At 52.2% G+C, this 24,218-nt stretch overlaps 1 protein-coding gene across 2 annotated transcripts in view; it reads left to right on the forward strand.

Moving 5' to 3' along the window:
- NEGR1 (neuronal growth regulator 1) overlaps positions 1-21,426 on the forward strand; it is a 161,572-nt gene extending 140,146 nt beyond the window's left edge. For both annotated transcript variants that reach the window (XM_030279486.4, XM_030279487.4), the window contains one exon: positions 6,769-21,426. In XM_030279486.4, coding sequence (XP_030135346.2) covers positions 6,769-6,893 — 125 coding nt within the window. In that variant the 3' untranslated portion in view covers positions 6,894-21,426. The remainder of the gene's footprint in view (positions 1-6,768) is intronic.
- The last annotated feature ends 2,792 nt before the right edge of the window (positions 21,427-24,218 follow it).

Genomic DNA, 24,218 nt, shown 5'->3' on the forward strand with positions numbered 1-24,218 from the left:
CTGTTCCCCTGCAGTACTTCAGGGAAGGTGTTTCTGTTTGATACCTCCAGGGTGATCCCTGTCTGAATGAAACTGCACTGAAGCCACACCTGAGCAGTGTGAGAAGGCTGAAAACGGGGGGCTGGAGCTGTTTAGTTCCTGGAGCTGTCACTAAAGCTTGTCACTGCTCCAATCCTGGGACACCCAGGGACCTTCAGAGGATCCCGGAATGGTTTGGGCTGGGCTGGGCTGTGGAGATCACCCAGTGCCACCCTGCCATGGCAGGGACACCTCCCACTGTCCCAGGAGCTCTAGCCCCAGTGTCCAGCCTGGCCCTGGGCACTGCCAGGGATCCAGGGGCAGCCCCAGCTGCTCTGGGAATTCCATTCCCACCCTCCCAGGGAACAATTCCCAATTCCCAATCTCCCATCCATCCCTGCCCTCTGGCAGTGAAGCCATTCCCTGTGTCCTGTCCCTCCCTGCCTTGTCCCCAGCCCCTCTCCAGCCCCTGCCAGGGGCTCTGAGCTCTCCTTGGGTCCTTCTCCTCTCCAGGGCTGAGCATGAACCACAGCAGGACCCACAGGAACTGCAGGGATTTTTAGGTACCACCAAGTGAGGAACCTCTCGGTGCTCCTGAGCAGTTGCTGGCTTGGGAAATGCTTTGTTCCAGAGGGTTCTTTGGGAGCCCCAGCCCCCTTTGCCCCCTGAGCCCCAACCCCAGCCCCGCTGTCCCTCCGTGCCCATTGAGCCGGGGCTGGCAGCCCTGGGGGAGCAGCTCTGCTTTGAGCCACCATGCAAAGTGATCTGACTTTAAAATCCCCAGCGCTGGGTGTATTTTTAGCAGTCTGAAATGAGTCTGCGGCTGTTTACAGTATTTAGCATGAGTTATTTGCTGGGGAAAGGTGACTCTGACTGCTGTGGAGGGCAGGCAGGGAAGGTGTAAAATGTAAAATATCTCCTCCTGCCTCCTTGGGCCCCAGAGCCCAGGCAGAGATCCCCACAATTCAGGATTGCACAGCTGGTGGCCATGGTTACCGTGTGTTCATCGCTTTACTCTCTTTTCAACCTGTAAATATCATATTTTATATTTTACCTCAGTCAAAACCAGCATCAGGATCAGTTTTGCATTAAACACAGGGCACATTCCAATTGGGGTCTTCATGACTGGAACAAGAAATGCTTCTGTCTCATTTTCTGTGCGTGCACAAACACAGGCTGGGATAATATTTCACTTAATAATTGCTGGTGGCACGTCTCAAGTGTTTAAAATACTAAGCTTTCAGATTTTAGCACAACAAACAGCTGATTTTTGCTTCTCCAGTTCTAACAATCGTATTTTAGTCCCTGTTTTCCCATTTTAAGACTCACAAAATGCTTTTTTATTCATTTAAATTCTAAATAAAGACAAATCAGGATTTCATTTCCGAGTTCCTGCCCTGCCAGCAGCCCTGTGTGAATGCTGATGGACAGGGCCTGATAACACCCCTCTCTTATCAGCCCCATCATTCTTCTGGGGCTCATCTCCTGAATCTTCCTGCCAGCACTCCCATCCCAGAGGATGATAAAGCCCCTCTGTTAAGCACCTGGCACTTCCCAGCTTTATCCTCCCCGCTCTGGCTTATCCACGGGCAGAGGCAGCTCTTGGACAGCTCCTGCAATATTCCGTGTCGTTCCTCAAGGATTTTCTGAGAGATTTGTCTGAGCAGTGCTGAGCTCTTCTTGACAGATAATTCAGGAAAGCAAGATCCAGCCTGGAGCCCCAGGAGCCAGGGACGGGCTGTGCCTGGGCTGGGACAGTCCTGGAGAGGGGCAGGCTCACAGGACAGTGCCTGTCCTCGTCCCTGCAGCTCCCAGCCCTGCCCTGTGCAGCTGTGCCAGGGCTGGAGAGCCTTTCCAGGGAGGAATTCTCCCAAATATCCCCCCTGAGCCTCCCCAGCCCAGCCTGGGGCCGTTCCCTCTCCTCCTGTCCCTGTTCCTGGAGCAGATCCCAAACCTGGCAGGAGCTGTGCAGAGCCAGAAGGGCCCTGAGCCTCCTTTGCTCCAGGCTGAGCCCCCTCAGCTCCCTCAGGGATCCCCCGGCCCCTTCCCGGCTCCCTCAGGGATTCTCCAGCCCCTTCCCGGCTCCCTCAGGGATCCCCCGGCCCCTTCCCAAATCCCTCAGGGATTCTCCAGCCCCTTCCCAGCTCCCTCAGCCTCTCCTGGGGCTCCAGAGCCTTCCCAGCTCTGTTCCCTGTCCTGGACATGCTCCAGACCCTCAATGTCCTTCTTGTCCTGAGGGTCCCAGAACTGACCCCAGAACTAAACCAGAACTGATCCCAGAATTGACCCAAAACTGACCCAGAACTGACCCCAGAACTAATCCCAGAATTGACCCAAAACTGACCCAGAACTGACCCCAGAACTAAACCAGAACTGATCCCAGAATTGACCCAGAACTGACCCAGAACTGACCCCAGAACTAAACCAGAACTGATCCCAGAACTGACCCAGAACTGACCCCAGAACTGACCCAGAACTGATCCAGAACGGTTCCAGAGCTGACCCCAGAACTAAGCCAGAACTGATCCCAGAACTGACCCAGAACTGACCCCAGAACTAAACCAGAACTGATCCCAGAATTGACCCAGAACTGACCCAGAACTGACCCCAGAACTAAACCAGAACTGATCCCAGAACTGATCCCAGAACTGATCCCAGAACTAAACCAGAACTGATCCCAGTACTAAACCAGAACTGATCCCAGAACTGACCCAGAACTGACCCCAGAACTGACCCCAGAACTAAACCAGAACTGATCCCAGAACTGACCCAGAACTGACCCAGAACTGACCCCAGAACTGACCCCAGAACTAAACCAGAACTGTGCCTCCCTCCTGCCTCTCCCTCACAGGGCAGCTCCTGTCCCGCTCAGCCTTCAGCAGGATTGCATTTGCATCAGACCAAACAATCCCTTCCTCAGGGATTCCTTTTCAGACAGGACTTTCAGGTTTTGTTCTCCCAAGGCCAAGCTTTGCCCAGCCCTCCCTGGCCCCCAAGGAGGTTGCTCCTGTTCCTCCTGGCCAGAGGAGCAGGTTCAGCACCCATCACTACTGCTGCTCCCAGCAGAGGCTTTTATGGACTGCCGACCTCCTCCTCACAGCCATAAATCCTCCGGCAGCTTCAAGTGGAACAAAATGTAGAGATGTTATCCCTGGGCCTCGCCCGAGCCTTCTGAGGCCCATTATCTCCCCATCTTTTCTTTTAAAAGAATGTTATTTGACAGCCCAGCCTTTTTCATCCTTCTTTTTCACCTTACTGCTCCGACCTTGAGCTAGTTTATTCCTTCCTTCTCTGTATGTTTTAAACGTTGCACCAAAAAATACAATTTATTAAGGCTTTCCTTTAGTAAATGATTAACCTGGATATGGTTAAATGAAATGCTTATTAACATCTCCCTGCATAATCCATTTAACAGAATTAGTCTTGCTTATTCAGACAACCTAAAGGGGTCTGTGCTTTTGTCTACACAGCATCAGCATTAAAGCTTATAATTATTTCTGGTTAATGCAGCCCTTGGTGCTAGGAAATGCTGGTTTGTGTGTTCCAGCATAGCACTTCCCATAATCTCTTGTATTAATTAGAGATACTGATATAATATTACTTTGTTCCTTTCTATTCAGCACCAGGAGAGATGTCTGAGTATAATCCTATCTGTGCTAAGGGTGTCTTAAATATTTCCACAAGTGCTGGCTGGTGTAAAACATTAGGATTAGGTCCAATAATCCCTAAATTGGAAGAAAGGAGAGTTTACAAAGGCACCCGACACCGGGGTGGTGCCGTGGCCCAGGCAGGGATTTCTCCTTGCCCCGAGGGGACATTTAAGGTCCCCTACAACCTCAGTTTCCACCCCAGCCCCTGTGGGCCCCTTCCCAGCCCCTGGTGATGCTCTCTGTGTGTGTGTCCCCTTTCCCTTTCCCAGAAGGATGCAGCCACTCTGGCTCTGAGCAAAATTTGACTTACCCAGGAACATGAAATAAATTATTACTCCTCAGCGGCTGGAGCTGACATTTTAAACTCACTGTGTCTTCTAAATCCTGGGTCATTTGCTATTTCAGACATCAGGCTGTGCGTGGAGCTCCTTTTAATCTTCTTCTAGATGGAAATTCACATTCTTTTCAGCCATTTCAAGGTATCACTCCCCGGGCTCTGAAGTGAATTTGCAGCACCAGATCATAAAGTCATGGAATGGTTTAGGTTGGAAAAACCCTTCCAGACCACGGGGTCCAACCATGCCCAGCACTGCCAGGGCCACCCCTGAGCCACGTGCCCAAGTGCCACATCCACAGGGCTTTGAGATCCCCCTGGGGATGGGGACCCAAACCTCCCTGGGCAGCTGTGCCAGGGCTGGGCAGCTGTGCCAGGGCTGGGCAGCCCTTCCCATGCAGAAACTCCTGCAGTCCATCCTGACACAGCTCTCCTTCCCCCCTCCAGGCACCCAAAGCTCTGCCAACCCCTCTCAATTCAGCTCTGTGTCATGCAGGGGATGGGGTTTATGGAAATGCCCAGGATGGCTGCAGGTGTAATCACAGACTCCAATAATTCCAGCTTTTATTTAAAGCCTAATCACACATTCCCCCACCATTACCTCCTTGCATAAATATTAAGACTGGGAGCTCGTCTGTACATGTGTGTGTGTGTGTGTGTGAGTGAAACAATGGCATGGTAATATTTCAGTGAGGGAAAGAAAGGCAGCTGGTTTATGCAGCTCTCAAGCATTTAAACCTTTTCATTTTTCCCTAAACTGAAGGCTTATTCTGACACAGAGAACCATCCAAAAGTGCTTTGAAATTACCAAGTCCAAGAACAAAGTGACCTTGCATGGCCTTGCACAGGAAAGCAAGGACTGCTCAGTCCTTACCAAAATAATTACTCAGAGTGGATCAAGGACTGAGCAGACCATGCTAAGAGTCTTTAAATTTTAAAGGTGTGTTTATTTTTAAAGTGTATATATCAGCACAAAGCTACGGAATTTTATTAATATCCAGCAACAGCGTTTTGCTTGGCCAGCAAAGAATTCAGGGAGCCACAGGAAAATTTAATCAAAATTCTGAGGGGGTGGGGGGGGGGAGGAAGAAAAAGTCTGCAGGAGATTATTAATTTTTAAGAACTTTTAAGAGTCTAGCCCAATATTTTAAACTATGTGTCATCCAGTAGGCCTCGTGTGACATCATAATTGATAATTAAGCTTCTCCAGGTTTGCTTCTCGTTCAGGTTTCTTTCCCATCCAATTCTCCTGCTTAGGCAGCTCTGGGAACTTTAACTTTTATATCATCTCCCAAGTCAGTGCATTTTCCCCCCATTAACTCCCTCTTGCCTTTGTGCAGAAACAATCCAGGTATGATTTAATAAGCCTTGGAAAGACAGAGCTGGTTCATATGCAGGAAATCAGATTTACATAATTTTCCACTCACTTTTATAGCTACTGCAGTTCAAATTATCCTTAAGTTGGGGAAGCTCTCTTCATACCATAAAATGAAACAGCACCTGTGTTATGCTTCAGCTTCCTCGCCCGGCCCTGGTGATAAATTAAAGGTTGATTTGTCATCCTGACTTAGCACAGAAAGCCCTTTTTTAATGAGAGGAGAGGAAGTGCCCTGGCCTGCAGTTAGTCACAGTCATCAGCCACTAAACTAAGCTTCAAAACCAAGTTAAATCTTGTTGTGTTTTGGGTTATTACCTGAGCCTTTCTGCACGGGGGGAAAGCAGAGGATTTTGGGTTGTGTCACATTCTCTGCGCCAAGTCAAATGCCACAGGCTGCAAGCAGAGCTGCAGGGGTCTGCAGGGAAACCAAAGGGTGCCGGTGATCCCAGTTTGATCCAGGATTTGGGCTGAACAAGCCTTGGGACTGGGAAAGCAGGCAGGATTTGGTGCAGGGTGAGGGAACGGCTCCTTCAGCTCCCTCCTGCCTGTGGCTCTCCAGAGCAAACCCATGGCTTTCACAGAATCCTGGCATGGTTCGGGTTGGAAAGGACCTTAAATCCCACCCAGTGCCCCCCTGCCCTGGCAGGGACACCTCCCACTGTCCCAGGCTGCTCCAGCCCCAGTGTCCAACCTGGCCTTGGGCACTGCCAGGGATCCATGGGCAGCCACAGCTGCTCTGGGACTTCTATTCCAGCCCCTTCCCACCCTGCCAGGGAACAATTCCTGCCCAATGTCCCATCTAAATCAACTCTCATGCAGCTTCAGACCATTTCCTGTATCCTGTCAAGGAGAAGGTTCTGCCAGGTCCATCCCTGAGGCACAGCTGGGACATCCCCAGGGACCAGCTCCTCCCTTGCTCCTCAGCACCGATTTCTTGTATTTCCCCTCTTTGCACTTTGTGTGCATTTACCCAGGAATTCGAGAAAGGCTTTGTGGTAAACAAATAAATACAATTTCTTCAAAATAAGTATTAATGTCTTTAGCTGAGCACAATAGTCAGACTCCGGCTTCTGGAGCTGGGCAGAAAATGAGCTGTTTTCCAGCAGGGCTTAATCCAGTCCCTGTCATTGATTGCACTGCAGATCTTCCTGCTCAGTGAGTCAGGAATGGATCGATTGTTCAGCTGGTTAAAAACGGAGCGCTCCCATTGCCGAGTGCTGGCCTGGACACTGATTCCTGCTCCTGGAGCCAGGGGCCGTTCCCTGGGCTGCGGGCTGGGCTGGCTCTCCCTGCTCTCCAGGGGAATCCTGCTGGGAAGGGCCTGGAGGAGGATGTGGGGGCTGAGGGGGGATTGCCACTGACCACTGACCCCTGTCCTTGCCTTGCAGCTCCCAGCACAGCCCAGTACGGGATCACCGGGCACGCCGAGGTGCTGTTCTCCTGCTGGTCCCTGGTGCTGACGCTGTCCTCGCTCAGCAGCATATTCTACCTGAAGAACATCCTTCTGCACTAAATGTAAAGACCCATAAAAGGCTTTTAAGGATTCTCTGGAAGTGCTGATGACTGGATCCAATCTGGTAGAGTTTGTTAAAAGCGGCGTGGGATATAATCAGTGCTTACACGGGGATGATCGCCTTCTGTAGAATTGCTCATTATGTAAATACTTTAATTCGACTCCTTTTTTTTGATTAGCTGCATTACCTTGTGGAGCAGTACACATTGTCCTTTTTTAAGACGTGAGAACTCTGAAATTACTTTTAGAGGATATTAATTGTGATTTCATGTTTGTAATCGACAAGTTTTCAGAAGCATTCAGTCATGGTCTGCTGAGTCGCAGACTGTAGTTTACAAAACAAGGATATTGCAGTAAAAATGTGCTTCTTTAAGGCTGCAATACAAACATTCAGTTCCCTTCTCAACTAGCATTCTCTCCAAACTTACACGAAAAACATTCGTTCTTTTTTGAGTCAAAAAAAAAAATCAAATAATATTGCCTTCAAAATATTTCTTCAAAATATTACACATATCTAGATTTTCTTCTAGCATGATATTCAGGTTTCAAGAATGAGCCTTGTACTATGACTGCGTTGCGCAGTACTGCTTTTGTTCTCTTCCCTCTTTCCTGCCAATTCAGCATGGTTGTGCCTTCATGAAACACGACTTTCCTCTTCCTCTCCAACCGGTCTGGAATGTGTTCTGGGAAATGCTGGAGCATCCTTTGGAGCGTAGGGGATCTCTGGGAGAGGCCGGAGGTGCCACGGGCTGCCAGGAAAGGGGAGCTCCCCGGGGCAGGGCTCAGCTCAAGGGCAGCACATCCCCTTTTTGTCCCTCCCTCCACCACCACTGAGCGGTGGCGACCTCTGTAAAAACGACATTTCCCACTAGAAAGCAGAACTCAAATTATTTTGTGGCACCTTTTGAATGTCGGAATGTTCCCCTGAAGCCAAATTCCCACCTGGCTGTAAAGGTCAGGATCGTCCCTTTTGTATTGCTGGCAAAGCCGACGTGAATTGGTATTTTTCTTGCACTCAATTTTGTACTGGTTTGGCTGATTTAGCAATGATAAAGGATGCTTTGAACCATGAGACACCTGCAAATCCCTGGAGTATCAAGCAGAATTTTCTATCTATCTCCACATATCCCCGTGGCAGCAGAGAGGCTGCTTCTTGTCCTCACGGCTGCAGTGAGCAGCCCCAGCCGAGCCCTGGGGATGCTCAGCAGTCCCAAAATCCTGTTTTTTCAGCAAGGAGGACTCGGAGTTTCCTGGGCTCAGTCTGAGCTGTCCCAGCCAGGAGGTGCAGTGCCTCTGCCGTCCCTGCTGAGAAAACAGAGATGTTCACTCCAAAACTGGCAATAAAACCTCCTGGGTCACTCTGCACGTGGGCAGTGACAGACTGGATTATTTCTCCCATTTTTTACTGCCGTGTGCCAAGCAGGTGCTGCTTTCAGAAATGTGGCATTTTCTAAAACCTGGAATAACATGAACAAACCCATTCTGGAAGGAAAGGGTACAAACTCGCCTCGAATGAGTTTATCAGCCCTGATATCCCAATCTCTCTTGTATTGCAGCTTTAAAGTGCTCTATTTTAGAATCCATTCACTAGAAACAGTGGTGCTGCAGGAAGTCTTGTGTCAGTGAAGTTTTATGAAGGAAAAAATGAGGATGTGGATGACTGGGAGAGGGTTCTATGCTGTGGCTGGATCCAACCCTGCATTCCAATGATACATTGCATTCCAGTGATTCCTGACATTTGGAACCCGATCTTTCCAGCAACAGGATAGAATGAACAGCAGCTTTATTAAAGATGCAAAAAGGAATATACAGTGAAGCGTTGAATGTCTGCATTGCCAACCCCACTGGGCGGCACGGACCAGAGGTCCTGCCACACGTTTGCTTTCACCTGGGGGGACACCCAGAAAGAAAACCCCAACACAAGAGCAGCAGGACTGGGAGCCGTGTGCGGTGCCAGGGGTGTTTTTGTGAGCAGGAGTGTGAGAGGGGCAGGGCTGAGGGGCTCGGGGCTCTGCAGCGGGTTTGGGGGTGACTCCTGGTTTGGGGAGCTGGGCTGGGACAGGCTCTGTGCCCCAAAGCACCAGGGTGAGCACAGCCACTCCCAGGGCTGCAGGACAGGAGGGGTTTGGGGCTGGTTCCATTTTGGGGGGCAGCTGTTCCAAGGTTTGCTCTGTGGGTTCCCTGTTGGTGGCTGCCGGGCCGGTCTGGCTCTGTGGGTTCCCACCTCCCCAAGAGGAAAATGAAAGGTTCAGTGAGTATTTCCAGCAGGGCTGGGAGGGTCTCCTGGGGCAGGAGCTCAGGGCTGTGTCCCCACACAGAGCAGTGACACTGCTGTCACACGCTGGTGCCCTGGAGCTGACACTCAGCTGAGACACGTCTCACAGCTCAACAACAAATGCAGCTCCTCGAGGGTTTGTATCTTGGCAGGATCCTTCAGAGCCAGACAGCTTTTTTTAAACTTTTCAATAGGCTTTTTTTAGAGCCGATGCTGTTTTTAAGATCCAGGAGTGTTAAACCCATCCCGGTGACAGCTGCTTTTTTTGCACATTTTCTGAGCAAGTGTTCAAAATAGACAATGGCAAATGTTCTGCTACCAAAACCTCCACAGAGCCCACAGAACTGTGTCATGAAGAATGTGTATACCAAAATATGTATTTACATGGATAAATATGCCTTAAAGACTAAATATGCATTTACTTCTAAGGCTGGACCAGCCTCGTGCCCAGTCTGGAGGTAAATAATCCATATTTCACAGCTGCCATGGAGGGGGGTGTTTCTTTGGAGGAAAAAAAAGGGGGGGGGAGTGGGGGGAAGCATTTCTTTTAAAAGACTCTTCAATAGTTTTACAATCCTTGCATGAACTGCCATGTGTGAGGAGGAGTGGGGAGAGGATGAAGTTGAGCCTGGCACTCCAGCACAGGCAGTGTGGGGTTTGCTGTGGGGCTGGCAGTGCTGTGGTGCCACCAAAAACTGCCACATCCTCTCCCATGTCCCCCCACACACTGAAACTCCTTGGAGCTGGGGCAGAGTGAGGAGTCTGGTGTTCCTCAGTCCCACAGGGCTGTGGGAATGGGGCCACCGACCCACAGCCTCCTGCCATGCTGCAAGATCCTGGGAAATGAGGAAAGGTTGACAAAAAAAGGGAATTTAGAAAACGGGAATTAAAAATTCTCCATTCTGCCTTAGTGTTGAGAGCGGAGGAATCGGTGCTGGCAGGGCAGGGAGGAGCTGGCTCTGGATTTGGCCAAGAAGGAGGGGGATGTGGTGGGGCAGGGACCTTGGCTGTGCTGGGCTGTGCTGGGCTCTGCTGGGCTGTGCTGGGCTGTGCTGGGCTTGGCTCCTCAGTGTGTTCCTCCCCTGAGCTCCCAGGGCAGGGCAGGGATTTGTTCTGCAGCCAGGAAATTCCATAATCCACCTGGAAACAGCCAGGGCAGGGCAGTGGCACCGAGGTCTCGGGCTGATGGGGAAGGGATTCTCAGCAAATCCCGCTCTCGGAGCTGTGTGTGAGCAAGGGCTTTACTGGGGCACCTTCAGCGCTGTTTGCTCTGGCTCCTGATGCCTAATTCATGAAGAGCTCCAAGGCTCCTTTTTATCAGAAAATTCTCATGTTAAAAAATGCGGGGATCAGCACATTTGCCACCTCTCATAAGCTGAGCTCTCAGTCATTCACATTTCAGGGCGTACGAAGCGGCAGGATGAAAATCTGCATTATGGGATGGGGAGGAGCAGCTCCCACCCGCCCCAGCTGCTCTGCCCTTGGCTGGGATCAACGGGGAGAGGCTCTGGGGTCTCTGCCTGGGTGTTCAGGGGGTGCAGCTCCATCCCAGGTGCTGCTCCATCACCCGTGCTGCCAGAGGCATCCCCAGGGTACCTCCAGTTTATCGTGTGATGGGCACCTTGGCTGGGCAGAGCAGGGCCTGGGCTCTCCCACAGTGAACTGGAGCCCTGCAGGAGCAGCAGGGACAGCCAGCCCAGCCCAAGTGACCCCAGGCAGTGCCCCAGCCCGGCAGGGACAGCAGGGACAGCAGGAATGCCCCTTCTGCAGCAGCCCTGGGGAAGCACAGGGAGGGCACAGGACCCCCCTTATCAGCCTGCTGCTGGGGTACCCATTGTCCCCATCCTCCTCTTTCCCAGCTCACAAGCTGCCTGCAGTGGTGATTTATTCCAGTCGGTATCCAGAGGGGAAAATCTGCTCTCTCTTTTCGGATGTCTCAGCCCAAACCCATCTGGCACACGACACCCTGGGATTTCTGTGCAGATTTCTGAGCAGCACCATCAGCTTGTCCCCCTCCCAGCCCCATCAGAGTCAGAGGCACACGGGTCCCACTGATCCCCACTTGAACAGCCCTCCAGGCCGAGATGGAGCAGCAGCAGCCTCATTCTCCAGTGGGTGCCTGAGGGTGGGGTGGCAGGGCCAGGCTGCCCTCCCTCTGGTTTGTAGTTTTTTAATATAAAACTGCCTTTTCTCTTCGGAGCCGTGGCATGGAGGGGCAGCCTTTGAGAGGAGCCCAGCGTTTGTGATGTGTCCCTTCAGCTGGGGCCGGGCAGGAGCTGCTCCACCCCAGGAACCAGCCCAGTCCTGGCAGGAATTTGGGCTCTGCAGGAGGCAGCACAGCTCATTAGGCTGGCAAAGCTTTGGAACCTTGAAGGAGCTGCTATTCCTCCCCCTTTAAGTGGGCTGCTAAAAGCACCGAGTTGTTCTTCCACAGGATTTCAAATTCACTGCTTTTTCATTATCCTTGACCTTTTCACATTTTTTTTTTTTTTTACCATAAGTGGGAAAGAAATTAACTTTGGAGTAAATTACTGCAAATCCCTCCCCAAAAACGTTTAAAAACAGAGCCTGGGAGGCTGGGACGGGGGCAATGGCTCTCAGTTGCCATTGCTTTCTGTATAAAGAGGATTTAATGTCTGTTTGCCAAAATGTATGGATCCTAAATCCCTGTGACTCATTTAGCAATGACTTTTAGCAGGACAGGTGCACATATCCTCCCCTGTACTTTGAAAGACAAAGGACAGGACACCTTCCTGTGTGCTGCTCCTGCAGCCTTGGACTCTGGGTCTTGGTCCCTGTGGTTTTGATCCCTGTCCCTTGGTCCTCATCTCTTGGTCCTCCCATCTCTTGGTCCCCATCTCTCCTTTCCCATCTCTTGGCCCCCATCTCTTGGTCCCCTTCTCTTGGCCCCCATCTCTTGGTCCCCTTCTCTCCTTTCCCATCTCTTGGTCCCCTTCTCTCCTTTCCCATCTCTTGGTCCCCTTCTCTTTGTCCCCATCTCTTGGTCCCCTTCTCTCCTTTCCCATCTCCCCAACATTTTCGGCACCCTCCAAGGCTGGAGTTGGTGACTGAGGGGCAAAGAGCGACTCACACCAAAAAACAGCCTTAGGGAAAATTCTGGGATCAGCTCAGCTCCTGCCCCTGCTCCTTTCTGCCAGAGCAGCTTCCTGCTTGTTCCCTCCATGGAGAAATTCCTGGGAATTTCAGGAATGACGCCCTGTCATAGGGACTATCCCAGCATCCCTTACAAACCCGTCCTTGGGGTCTCAGGGAAGGGGGGGCTCCAGGGCCCAGCACCCCCCTGGTCAATTAGAGATGCAAATGCACTCAGCAAAGTGCTCCTGCAGATGTTCTTAATTAAACCAGCCCACCCCGAGCCCACACGAAGCGATCACCCCCCAAAACGCCTTCCTGCTCTCAGATGTTCCCAATCACTGCTGCAGGATCCTGCAGGAATATTATTTCTGTAGGAGTAAACCATTTGCTAAATAGGCCACCTGTTAAATAAACACTCCCACTCTCCAAATATTGTTATTTTGTTTTCCAGCCTATGCACAATCTGGATTTATTTTAGATGAAAAAAGATAATCACTAAAGCACAAAAACGCCCAAAAAACAGTATTTTGACTATTTGCAACTATCCATCTTGTGAGCACATCTGCTCCTTTGCAAGCTGGCAGAGCTGTTGCACTCAAAGAGATTCACAGCTCCTTGTTCAGCCGGGAGCTGATGAATTTCCACCCCAGGCCTCGGCACTCTTCCCTGCTTTGTCACTTCTTCCAGCCTGGACTGCTCCCACTCCCCAGCTCCTTCCCTCTCCCGAGCTGCACTTCCCACAGGGACAGTCCCTGGAATGGGCAGGAGAAAGGACAGGCTTTGCTTCCAGTTCTGGCACAAAATCAGCTTTTCTGAGCTCTCAAAGCCAGGCTCACCCTTATCCCCCCTCAAGGCTGCTGTGCAGGAGGACCCACAGCCCCTGGAGAGCAGCAGGGGGAGAGAAGGCAGGATGGGCATCCCCGGGAACAGGGGCATGGGAGGGGATGGGATAATGGGATGGGATAATGGGATGGGATAATAGGATGGGATGGGATGGGATGGAACAGGATATTTCCCTGGAAGGGATCTACAACAGCTGCAGGATTTAACCAGCACCACTGCCATCAGAGCTGACACCCAGCCTCCTCCCCTTTGCAATGCACGGGATAGATCCCACGGAATGCTGGAATTGTTCTGGAAAAGCCCTCTGAGAGTCTCAAATCCAGCCATGCCCAGCCCTGCCCGTGTCCCCAAGTGCCCAGGGCTGTTAAACCCCCCAGGATGGGCCCTGGGCAGCTGCTCCAGCGCTCTCATTTCCCATGAGAACTTCCCTGGCACAGCCTCAGCCCGTGGCTCCCGTCCTGTCCCTGATCCCTGGGAGCAGAGCCCCATTCCCACCAGCTCCAGCCCCCAAGGCCCCATTCCCACCATCTCCAGCCCCCCAGAGCCCCATTCCCACCATCTCCAGCCCCCCAGAACCCCATTCCCACCATCTCCAGCCCCCCAGAGCCCCATTCCCACCATCTCCAGCCCCCCAGAACCCCATTCCCACCAGCTCAGCCCCATTCCCACCATCTCCAGCCCCCCAGAGCCCCATTCCCACCAGCTCCAGCCCCCCAGAGCCCCATTCCCACCATCTCCAGCCCCCAGAGCCCCATTCCCACCATCTCCAGCTCCCCAGAGCCCCATTCCCACTGGTTCCATCCCCCAGAGCCCCATTCCCACCAGCTCAGCCCCATTCCCACCGGCTCCATCCCCCCAGGAGCCCCATTTCCACCAGTTCAGCCCCATTCCCACCACCTCCAGCCCCCCAGAGCCCCATTCCCACCGGCTCCAGCCCCCAGAGCCCCATTCCCACTGGCTCAGCCCCATTCCCACCATCTCCAGCCCCCCAGAGCCCCATTCCCACCGGCTCCAGCCCCATTCCCACCGGCTCCAGCCCCCCAGAGCCCCATTCCCACCGGCTCCAGCCCCCAGAAGCCCCATTCCCACGAGCTCAGCCCCATTCCCACCATCTCCATCCCCCAGAGCCCCATTCCCACACACTCAGCCCCATTCCCACCATCACCATCCCCCCAGAACCTCATTCCCACCATCTCCAGCCCCCCAGAGCCCCATTCCCACCGGCTCAGCCCCATTCCCACCATCTCCAGCCCCATTCCCACCATCTCCAGCCCCATTCCCACCATCTCCAGCCCCCAGGAGCCCTTGGGTGCTACTGCAGACACTGGCAGGGGTTTGCAGGGGCTCCAGCGATTCCCACCTCTGCCATTGAACCTCCCTGGCTGAGCCACGAGCGAGGGACAGCCCTGGGCCAGCAGCAGCAGGCAGGGAACATCTGAGAGCACCAAACGTGGCCAGAAGGAGCTCTGGCACCGGGAAAGTGCCAAAGCAGCAGGACTGGCCCCAGCTGCCCTTCCCAGCCCTCATCCCACAGCCCCTGTGCCCATCCCTGTGGCCCTTGGACACCACATGAGCACACAGGAGCTTGGGGAGCTGAAGAGAGAAAAACAGCAAATCTTATTTCTGACCTCGTAATATATAGAGTTCCAAAAGTGACAGTGGACTGGAGGATGGAATTGTTACTTTTCCAACCACACTGGTCAAACCAACAGCCCATCAATTCTCTCCTCCCACAATGAAGAATGCAAAACAATCATTATTTACATCAACAGTGCCTGAGAACTCCAGCAGAAATATGTAACCATTATCAGAAGGCTGAAGGAGTTTTATGAGAACTTTAAAACTTTTAAAAGAACTATAAAAGAAACTTCACACTTTTGAAAATCAGGGCAACACATCCCTGTCCTGCTGCTGTTCCATGTTTACCCTCATCCCCTGGCTCTGTGACACCAGCCTGGCCCCACAGCCTGCAGTGGGGTTTTTCCTGAGCAGGGCTTTGCCCCACAGCCTGCAGTGGGGTTTTCCTGAGCAGGGCTTTACCCCACAGCCTGCAGTGGGGTTTTCCTGAGCAGGGCTTTGCCCCACAGCCTGCAGTGGGGTTTTCCTGAGCAGGGCTTTGCCCCACAGCCTCCAGTGGGGTTTTCCTGAGCAGGGCTTTGCCCCACAGCCTCCAGTGGGGTTTTTCCTGGGCAGGGCTTTGCCCCACAGCCTGCAGTGGGGTTTTTCCTTTTCCCTGCTTGAGGCAGAGCTCTCCAGGCAAGCCTCACAGCCCATCCTTACCAACCCTTCTAATCTGGGCTCACAAGACTTTTCCAAGTGCTTTTGTGCTTTCTGACTCTAATTCTGATTCTTCAACAATTCCACAAACCCTGTGTTGCTCATTTCACTTCAAGTGCAGCTCACAAATTAATGGTGTGTGTTAATTGGGCAGCTAATCCCCCTCCCAGAAGAAAAAAAACAACCTTAAAATTATCATAATGCTTCCCATTTTTGGTGCTGTGCTGCAAACGTGTTAAAGATATTTTAACAAATGAGAGGCCTTAATTAGAGCAGAGTGAGCCCTACAGTGCCCCTGCACATAAAAGACACTTGTGCAGGATGGAAAAAGGAAGAGTTGGATCCTTTCAAGGCAGACCCTTTCCTCAACCCTCCACCTCAGCCTTTTCCATAAAGAAATCCAGAATCCTTTTCATTCAAAGCATAGACTTTAAATTCCTACACCCATCTCAGGGCAGTATTAAATATTAAAGTTGGATATTAAATTTTCAAGGAACCTAAATGAAACCTGAGGTACTCAAAAATAAGTGTTGTTGAATATTTAATGCAAAGATTTCATAATTAACTTTAGAAATCTCTCCCACCAAGACAGAGGAGGGCTGCCCAGTGAAATGTGACCATCCCAGTGACCTTCCAGGGGGCTGCAGCAGGTGCCCCCCTGAAGGATTCAGGTTTCTGGGGCTCGGTGGAATTCCTGTGGCACCCTGAGGAAGCCTTGCCAGCCCTCCTCCTTCCCAAAATCCAAACATCTGGAATTGCTTCCCTCACTCTGGGATTGCTTTCCTCATTCTGGGATTGCTTCCCTCACTGTGGAATTGCTTTCCCCACTGTGGGATTGCTTTCCTCACTGTGGAATTACTTCCCCCACTCTGGGATTGCTTCCCCCACTCTGGGATTTCTTTCCCCACTCTGGAATTGCTTCCCCCACTCTGGAATTGCTTCCCTCACTGTGGAATTGCTTTCCTCACTGTGGAATTACTTCCCCCACTCTGGGATTGCTTCCCCCACTCTGGGATTTCTTTCCCCACTCTGGAATTGCTTCCCCCACTCTGGAATTGCTTCCCCCACTCTGGAATTGCTTCCCTCACTGTGGAATTGCTTTCCTCACTGTGGAATTACTTCCCCCACTCTGGAATTACTTCCCCCACTCTGGGATTGCTTTCCCCACTCTGGAATTGCTTCCCTCATTCTGGGATTGCTTCCCTCACTCTAGAATTGCTTCCCCCACTCTGGAATTGCTTCCCTCACAGTGGAATTGCTTCCCCCACTCTGGGATTGCTTCCCCCACTCTGGGATTTCTTCCCCCACTCTGGAATTGCTTCCCTCACTCTGGAATTGCTTCCCTCACTCTGGAATTGCTTCCCTCACTCTGGCAGAAGCCCAGCGCTCTTTTTCCTGCAGAATGAAGGGCTGAGGTGAATCCAGCCCAGAGCTGTTCCCTGGAAAACAAACCTGCCAGCTCTGACACGTGTGCCGTGAGAAGAGCCTCCCACAACCACCAAATGCTCTTATTAAAACAAACACAAAATCACAGAGGGTCAGACCTCGGTGCTTTAAACAAAGCAAACCCTGCTGGGTTTGTGTAACAGAGAGGGAGGGCTGGCCCTGCCTGTTGACTTATGAATTTCCATTTTCATTCATGGCAAATATTGGCCTTCCCTTCTCATTTCCTACAGAAAGTGAGGCAGAACTGTTAAATGAAATATGGGAAAGAATAAAATCAACCTGCAAATGGAGGGGTTTGACTGGAGTCCACAGTGAAAAAAGCCAGGTAATGCTAAACAATCCCAGAATGTCTCCAAAGCTGAGCCAGAGCCACACCAGTGATCCAAGGAAAGGAAGGACATGTGGAATACTCAGTCCCAAATATAAAAAACTTCAGATATGCTCCAGAAATGCTAAAGAATATCCCACAGATGCACCTTAATTGTAAAGAAAACCATTTTTATTGAATTTCCCAAACCTCCGCTTAGTTAAGTAAATTAATTCTGATTTTATTAATGATGGGGCTGAAGGGAACTCGGCCACGAGAGCCAATTCTTAAGGAGCTGCAGGGGAGAGCCACAAACAGCCCTGGCTTTATCCCAGGCAATCCCACCAGGGAACAGCAAAGCCAAGTCCCAGCGCTGGGCAGCTTCCCCACAGGTGAATCCGTCATAAATCCAAGAGTAAGCATAAAATCATGGAATGTTTTGGGCTGGGAGGGACCTGAAAGCCCGGCCAGCTCCTCTTCCCTGCTCCTCCCACTGTCCCAGCTGCTCCAGCCCTGTCCAGCCTGGCCCTGGGCACTGCAGGGATCCAGGGCAGCCCCAGCTGCTCTGGATAATCAGCCTGGAAGTGTTTCTGTAAAATGTGCAATTCTCACAATTCCATCAGTTCACCTGCCAAAATCCCTCTTCCAGCCCGGCGTGCAGCTCTGTTTGGAGGGGTCAGCTGCTGGATTTGTCTCCTGGCTTGTTTACAGCTGCCAGCAGCAGCAGCCGAGCGGATCCAAGGAATCAAACCCTGGCAGTGCCCTGCTCACCCCTGCACTGCTCACAAATCCATCTCCTGGGCTGGGGCCGCTCCAAGTGCATCAAATCCCACTTCAGCTCCAGCAGTGCAGAAACACATCCCCGGAGCTCCTGGCAGGGCTGCTGGAGCAGGGCCAGCTCCCACCGGGCTCCAGAGGCACCTGGGGCTGGGAATTCCTCACCCAGCCGGGCCAGGAGCTCCTTCCGTGTGTGCCCATCCCTCTGTCAGCCCGGCAGGTGGGACTGGGGCTCCCTGTCCAGGGAGCTGCAGCCTCATCCAGGGAGGGATTCACCCTCACTCCAGGGAGGGATTCATCCTTGTTCCAGGGAGGGATTCATCCCCACTCCAGGGAGGGATTCGCCCTCACTCCAGGGAGGGATTCATCCTTGTTCCAGGGAGGGATTCATCCTTGTTCCAGGGAGGGATTCACCCTTGTTCCAGGGAGGGATTCATCCCCACTCCAGGGAGGGATTCATCCTCACTCCAGGGAGGGATTCATCCTCACTCCAGGGAGGATCTGATCCTCACTCCAGGGAGGGATTCACCCTCACTCCAGGGAGCTGCACCCTCATCCAGGGAGAGATTAATCCTTGTTCCTGGGAGGATCTGATCCTCACTCTAGGGAGGAATCCTTGTTCCAGGGAGGGATTCACCCTCATTCCCAGGGAGGAATTCACCCTCATTCCCAGGGAGAAATTCACCCTCACTCCAGGGAGCTGCATCCTCATTCCAGGGAGGGATTCACCCTCACTCCAGGGAGCTGCATCCTCATTCCAGGGAGGGATTCACCTCAGTCCAGGGAGGACTTCATTCTCATTCCCAGTAAGGATTTGATCCTTCCTCCAGTAAGCATTTGATCCTTGCTCACAGGGAGGATTTGATCCTCATTCCCAGTGAGGGTCTGACCTCGTTCCCAGTGAGGATTTGATCCTCATTCCCAGTAAGGATTTGATCCTCATTCCCAGTAAGCATTTGATCCTCATTCCCAGTAAGCATTTGATCCTTGCTCACAGGGAGGATTTGATCCTCACTCCCAGTGAGGATTTGATCCTCATTCCCAGTAAGGATTTGATCCTCATTCCCAGTAAGGATTTGGCTCCGTGAGAGGAACCTGGGGGTGCAGAACCCCCAAGCTGCCCTGAGGTCCCTGAGGGACCCTGAGCCCCAGAGAGGATAAAGCCATTGAACCCAGAAAATGCACAGACAGGAGGTGGTGAGTCCCTTTTCCCTCCATCCCCTCTGTTTCTGTCCAGGATTGTATTTTATTCCCAAATCAGGTTCAGATTGTACATTGTGCTACGATTAGCAAAGGATAATTATATATATATATAAATATATATTTTACTCTTTTTTATTCATGTCTAAGTAAATCCCCTGGGGGTGCCAGGACACGGTGCAGATTTTCGTTTTTCACAAGTGGTTTACAGTAACTAAACTCAACAGATGCCTTATTCCTGAGGATGGCAGGAGTTTTTGGAAGAGGAGCAAGCCCCTGTTCCCAGGTCCTGGCAGGCAGGGATGCCTGGGGCAGCCAGGGGGTTTCTGTGGAAAGGACGGGAGCAGAAGGAGGAGCTGGGTGTGAGAGGAGCCTCGAGACCCCAGGCTGGGGCTGCCATTCCCAGATCCAGGTGCTGCCTGAGCCCTCCAAGCCCTCAGAAGTGGCTGGTGCCTTTTGGGGGGTCTGAAGCCGAGGCAGATCACTGCAGGCTGCACACAGACCATCTGTGTCCATGTCCCACAGATCTCCCTCCCTGCAATTCCATCAAAATCCTCTTTAAAACACACGGAGATTTTTCCAAAGCCACTCGCTGACTTCCCCTCCCCTCACTGCTGTACAAGGGGCAGGGAGGAAAATCCTTTCCCAGAAGTTTTTCCTTTGGCTAAGAGCAGAACTTCTCCTCTCCAGGATTAAACCACGGTGACATTTCCTTTTCCCCCTTTCTTTAATCCGTTTCACCTGAGTCTGGCAGAGCCCCGAGTTCACCCCAGGTTTCACTCCAGCCCATAGGGATGAGTGCATTTCTTGCTGCATTTCTTCTCCAAATCCAGTCCCAAAACCATTCAGCGGTTCCTGTGGGGCTCCCACGGAGCCTCCTGCTCACCCAGAGTTGTTCCCACAGCCTTTCACCCCTCCTGGGCTTTGTCCTGGGCTCCACCTACTCTGCTGCCAGGAGCTCCCCTGGTTCTGTGGGTGCAGAACCCCACTGGGGCCAGGGCGGCTTTGGAGGGACCCCCAAACCCCTGCCCTGGCACCAGGAACTGCTGCACTGCTACACAAAATAACTCACACACCCACACCAGGCTTAAAAGAGCAAAAGTAACTTTTATTTCTGACCTCGCAATATGCAGAGTTCCAAAAGTGACAGTGGATTGAAGGGTGAAATTGCCACCTCTCCAGCCACACTGGTCAAACCAACAGCCCATCAATTCTCTCCTCCCACAGAGAAGAATGCAAAACAATCATTATTTACATCAACAGTGCCTGAGAACTCCAGTAGAAATATATAAACATTATCAGAAGGCATGAAAATTTTAAGAGAACTTTAAAACTTTCAAAAGACCTTTAAAACTTTTAAAAGAACAGGGCGACAAGGAACATCCTGGGAGGGCGTTCCTGGCAGCTGAACCCCAGGAAGAGCCACCAGAGCCACGCTCAACCCTGCCCAAAGTCCCTTCTTCTGACCTAAAAATCCACCAGCCCCAAAAATGCACCAACCCCAAAAATCCACCGGCCCCAAAATGCACTAACCCTAAAAATCCACCAACTCCAACAATCCACCAAGCCTGAAATCCACTGACCCCAAAAACGTGCTGACCCCAAAAATGTGCTGACCCCAAAAACTGACCAGCCTCAAAAATCCACTGACCCCAAAAATCCAGCCCCCAAAATGCACCAACCCTAAAATCTGCCAGGCTCAAATATCAACCAGCCCCAAAATCCACCAATCCCAAAAATCAACCAACCCTAAAATCCATCGACTCCAAAAAATCCACCAACTCAAAAAATCCACCAACCCCAAAAATCAACCAACCCCAAAAATCAACCAACCCTAAAATCCACCGACTCCAAAAATCCACCAACCCCAAAAATGCACCAACCCTAAAATCCGCCAGGCCTAAAAATCCACCAACCCTGAAATCCAGTGACCCCAAAACTCAACCAACCCCCAACTGCCCGAGCCCAGCAGTCGTTCGGAGGGCCCTGCCGGGCCGGGCCAGCCCTGGGAGCAGCCGTGTGTCTCGCTTCGATGTGCTCTTGTGTGGGGTAGAGAAGGTGGCCCTGTCGTGTTGTTCGTGAGCTGTTCTTCCCCAGAGAGGTGTCCCATGTAAAATACGTCAGTGCAAAGTGTATATTTTATGTGAGAGGAAAATACATTTTAATAAAGGTAAAGCTTTTGTTTAGCTGTAAAAAATGGCAACTGTTCAAGTGTACAGTAACTTCTTACTAATGTATGAAAATCTGTGATATTTTTGATTTGATTGTATTTGTATTGCCCAAATAAAACATTTTGGCTGTATTGTTCCTAACTCCTACCTTTCCTTTTTAAGAGGGGGGGAAGTGTATTTGTTTCACAGTAATTGACTTTATTTGGGGAAAACAAAAGAAGAATGACCAAATTTTCCACAGTGAATTACCAGCTGCCCTGAGCAAACGTCCCTCCTGTGTGGGAGCTCCTACAGTGAATTCCTGGGTGGGTTTTCCTGCACGTTGCTGGTTATTGGTAGGGAAAGAACAATTCTTCAGCTGAGGCAGGGCTCGGGGAGATCCTGGAGAGCTCTGAGAGGGGAACCCTGCAGGGCTGAGCAGTGACATCCCTGGGGATGGTGGCAGTTCAGCCTGAGGACAAATGGGAGACAATTCCCACTGGGAAATGGGATATTGGATGGATGGATGGATGGATGATAGATGGATGGATGGATGGATGATGGATGGATGGATGGATGGATGGATGAATGGAGGGATGGATGGATGGATGGATGGATGGATGGATGGATGGATGGATGATGGATGGATGATGGATGGATGGATGGATGGATGGATGGATGGATGGATGGATGGATGAATGGATGGATGGATGGATGGATGATGGATGGATGGATGGATGATGGATGGATGGATGGATGGATGGATGGATGGATGGATGGATAGATGGATGGATGGATGGATGATGGATGGATGGATGGATGGATGGATGGATGGATGGATGGATGAATGGATGGATGATGGATGGATGATGGATGGATGGATGGATGGATGATGGATGGATGGATGGATGGATGGATGGATGGATGGATAGATGGATGGATGGATGGATGATGGATGGATGGATGGATGGATGGATGGATGGATGGATGGATGATGGATGATGGATGGATGGATGATGGATGGATGGATGGATGGATGGATGGATGATGGATGGATGGATGGATGATGGATGGATGATGGATGGATGGATGGATGGATGGATGGATGGATGGATGGATGATGGATGGATGATGGATGGATGGATGGATGGATGGATGGATGGATGGATGCATGGATGATGGATGGATGGATGGATGGATGGATGGATGGATGGATGGATGGATGGATGGATGATGGATGGATGGATGATGGATGGATGATGGATGGATGGATGATGGATGGATGGATGGATGGATGGATGGATGGATGGATGGATGGATGGATGGATGGATGGATGATGGATGGATGGATGGATGGATGGATGGATGGGATATTGGGCAGGAATTGTTCCCTGGCAGGGTGGGCAGGGGCTGGGATGGAATTCCCAGAGCAGCTGTGGCTGCCCCTGGATCCCTGGCCGTGCCCAAGGCCAGGCTGGACACTGGGGCTGGGAGCAGCCTGGATGGTGGGAGGTGGCTCTGGGTGGGATTTGAGGTCCCTCCCAGCCCAGCCCAGCCCAGTCTGGGGTTCTGGGACCCTCCCGAGCCCAGCAGTTCTGCTGGCACAGGATGCAGCACGAGCCAACCTGGCCTGGAAAAGCTCCGAGGAAACGCAGCTGCCCTGAGGTGTCCTGGTTATCCAGAAACCCAGAAATCCCCGCAGGACGGCTCTGGGAGGCAGCTCCGGGCAGGATGGAGCCGCTGTCCGAAGCACACGGAGCTGCTGAGGGCTCTGCCCGTGCCCCGGAGCCGCATCCGCAGCATCCGCGGCATCCGCAGCATCCGCAGCATCCGCCGCGTTTCCACGGCAACCCCGCCGGGACCGAGCTCGGCCCGGAGCGCTCCTGTGCCGGGAGAGCCGTGCTGGGAAAACGGGGCTCGGAGAGCCCTTCCATCGGCAAAGGGCCCGCAAACACCTCGGGACATTCGCACGCTCCCGAACCGCCCAGCCGGCCGCTGAACCGCGGCTGCCCAGGGTGGGAGCCGGGATCGGGAACAGCCCGGGAATAGCCCGGGAATATCCCAAACAGCCCGGGAATAGCCCGGGAATAGCCCGGTACCTGCCCCGGGAATAGCCCGGGAATATCCCAAACCGCCCGGGAATAGCCCGGGAATATCCCGGTACCTGCCCCGGGAATATCCCGGGAATATCCCGGTACCTGCCCCGGGAATAGCCCGGGAATATCCCAAACCGCCCGGGAATAGCCCGGGAATATCCCGGTACCTGCCCCGGGAATATCCCGGGAATATCCCGGTACCTGCCCCGGGAATAGCCCGGTACCTGCCCCGGGAATATCCCGGTACCTGCCCCGGGAATATCCCGGTACCTGCAGTGCTGGAGCGGGAGCTGGGATCGGGAATATCCCGGGAATACCCCGAAATTATCCCGGGAATACCCCGAGATTATGCCGGGAATATCCCAGCAATATCCCGGTACCTGCAGTGGGGGAGCGGGAGGTGGGATCAGGAATATCCCAGGAATATCCCAAGAATATCCCGAGAATATCCCGGGAATATCCCAGTACCTGCAGTGCTAGAGCTGGGATTGGGAATATTTTGAGGATATCCTGGGAATATCCCGGGAATATCCTGGTGCCCGCACTGCTGGAGCGGGAGCTGGGATCAGGAATATCCCAGCAATATCCCGGTACCTGCACTGCTGAAGGGGGTGTTGGGGCTGTGAATATCCTGGGAATACCCTGAGATTATCCCGGGAATACCCCGAGATTATCCCGGGATTATCCCAGCAATATCCTGGTGCCTGCAGTGCAGGAGCAGGAGCTGGGATTGGGAATATCCCGGGAATACCCCGAGATTATCCCGGGAATATCCCGAGATTATGCCGGGAATATCCCAGCAATATCCCAGTACCTGCAGTACTGGAGTGGGAGCTGGGATCAGGAATATCTCAGGAA

The sequence above is a fragment of the Taeniopygia guttata genome, chromosome 8 (assembly GCF_048771995.1).
Source record: "Taeniopygia guttata chromosome 8, bTaeGut7.mat, whole genome shotgun sequence".
Classification (NCBI taxonomy): domain Eukaryota; kingdom Metazoa; phylum Chordata; class Aves; order Passeriformes; family Estrildidae; genus Taeniopygia; species Taeniopygia guttata.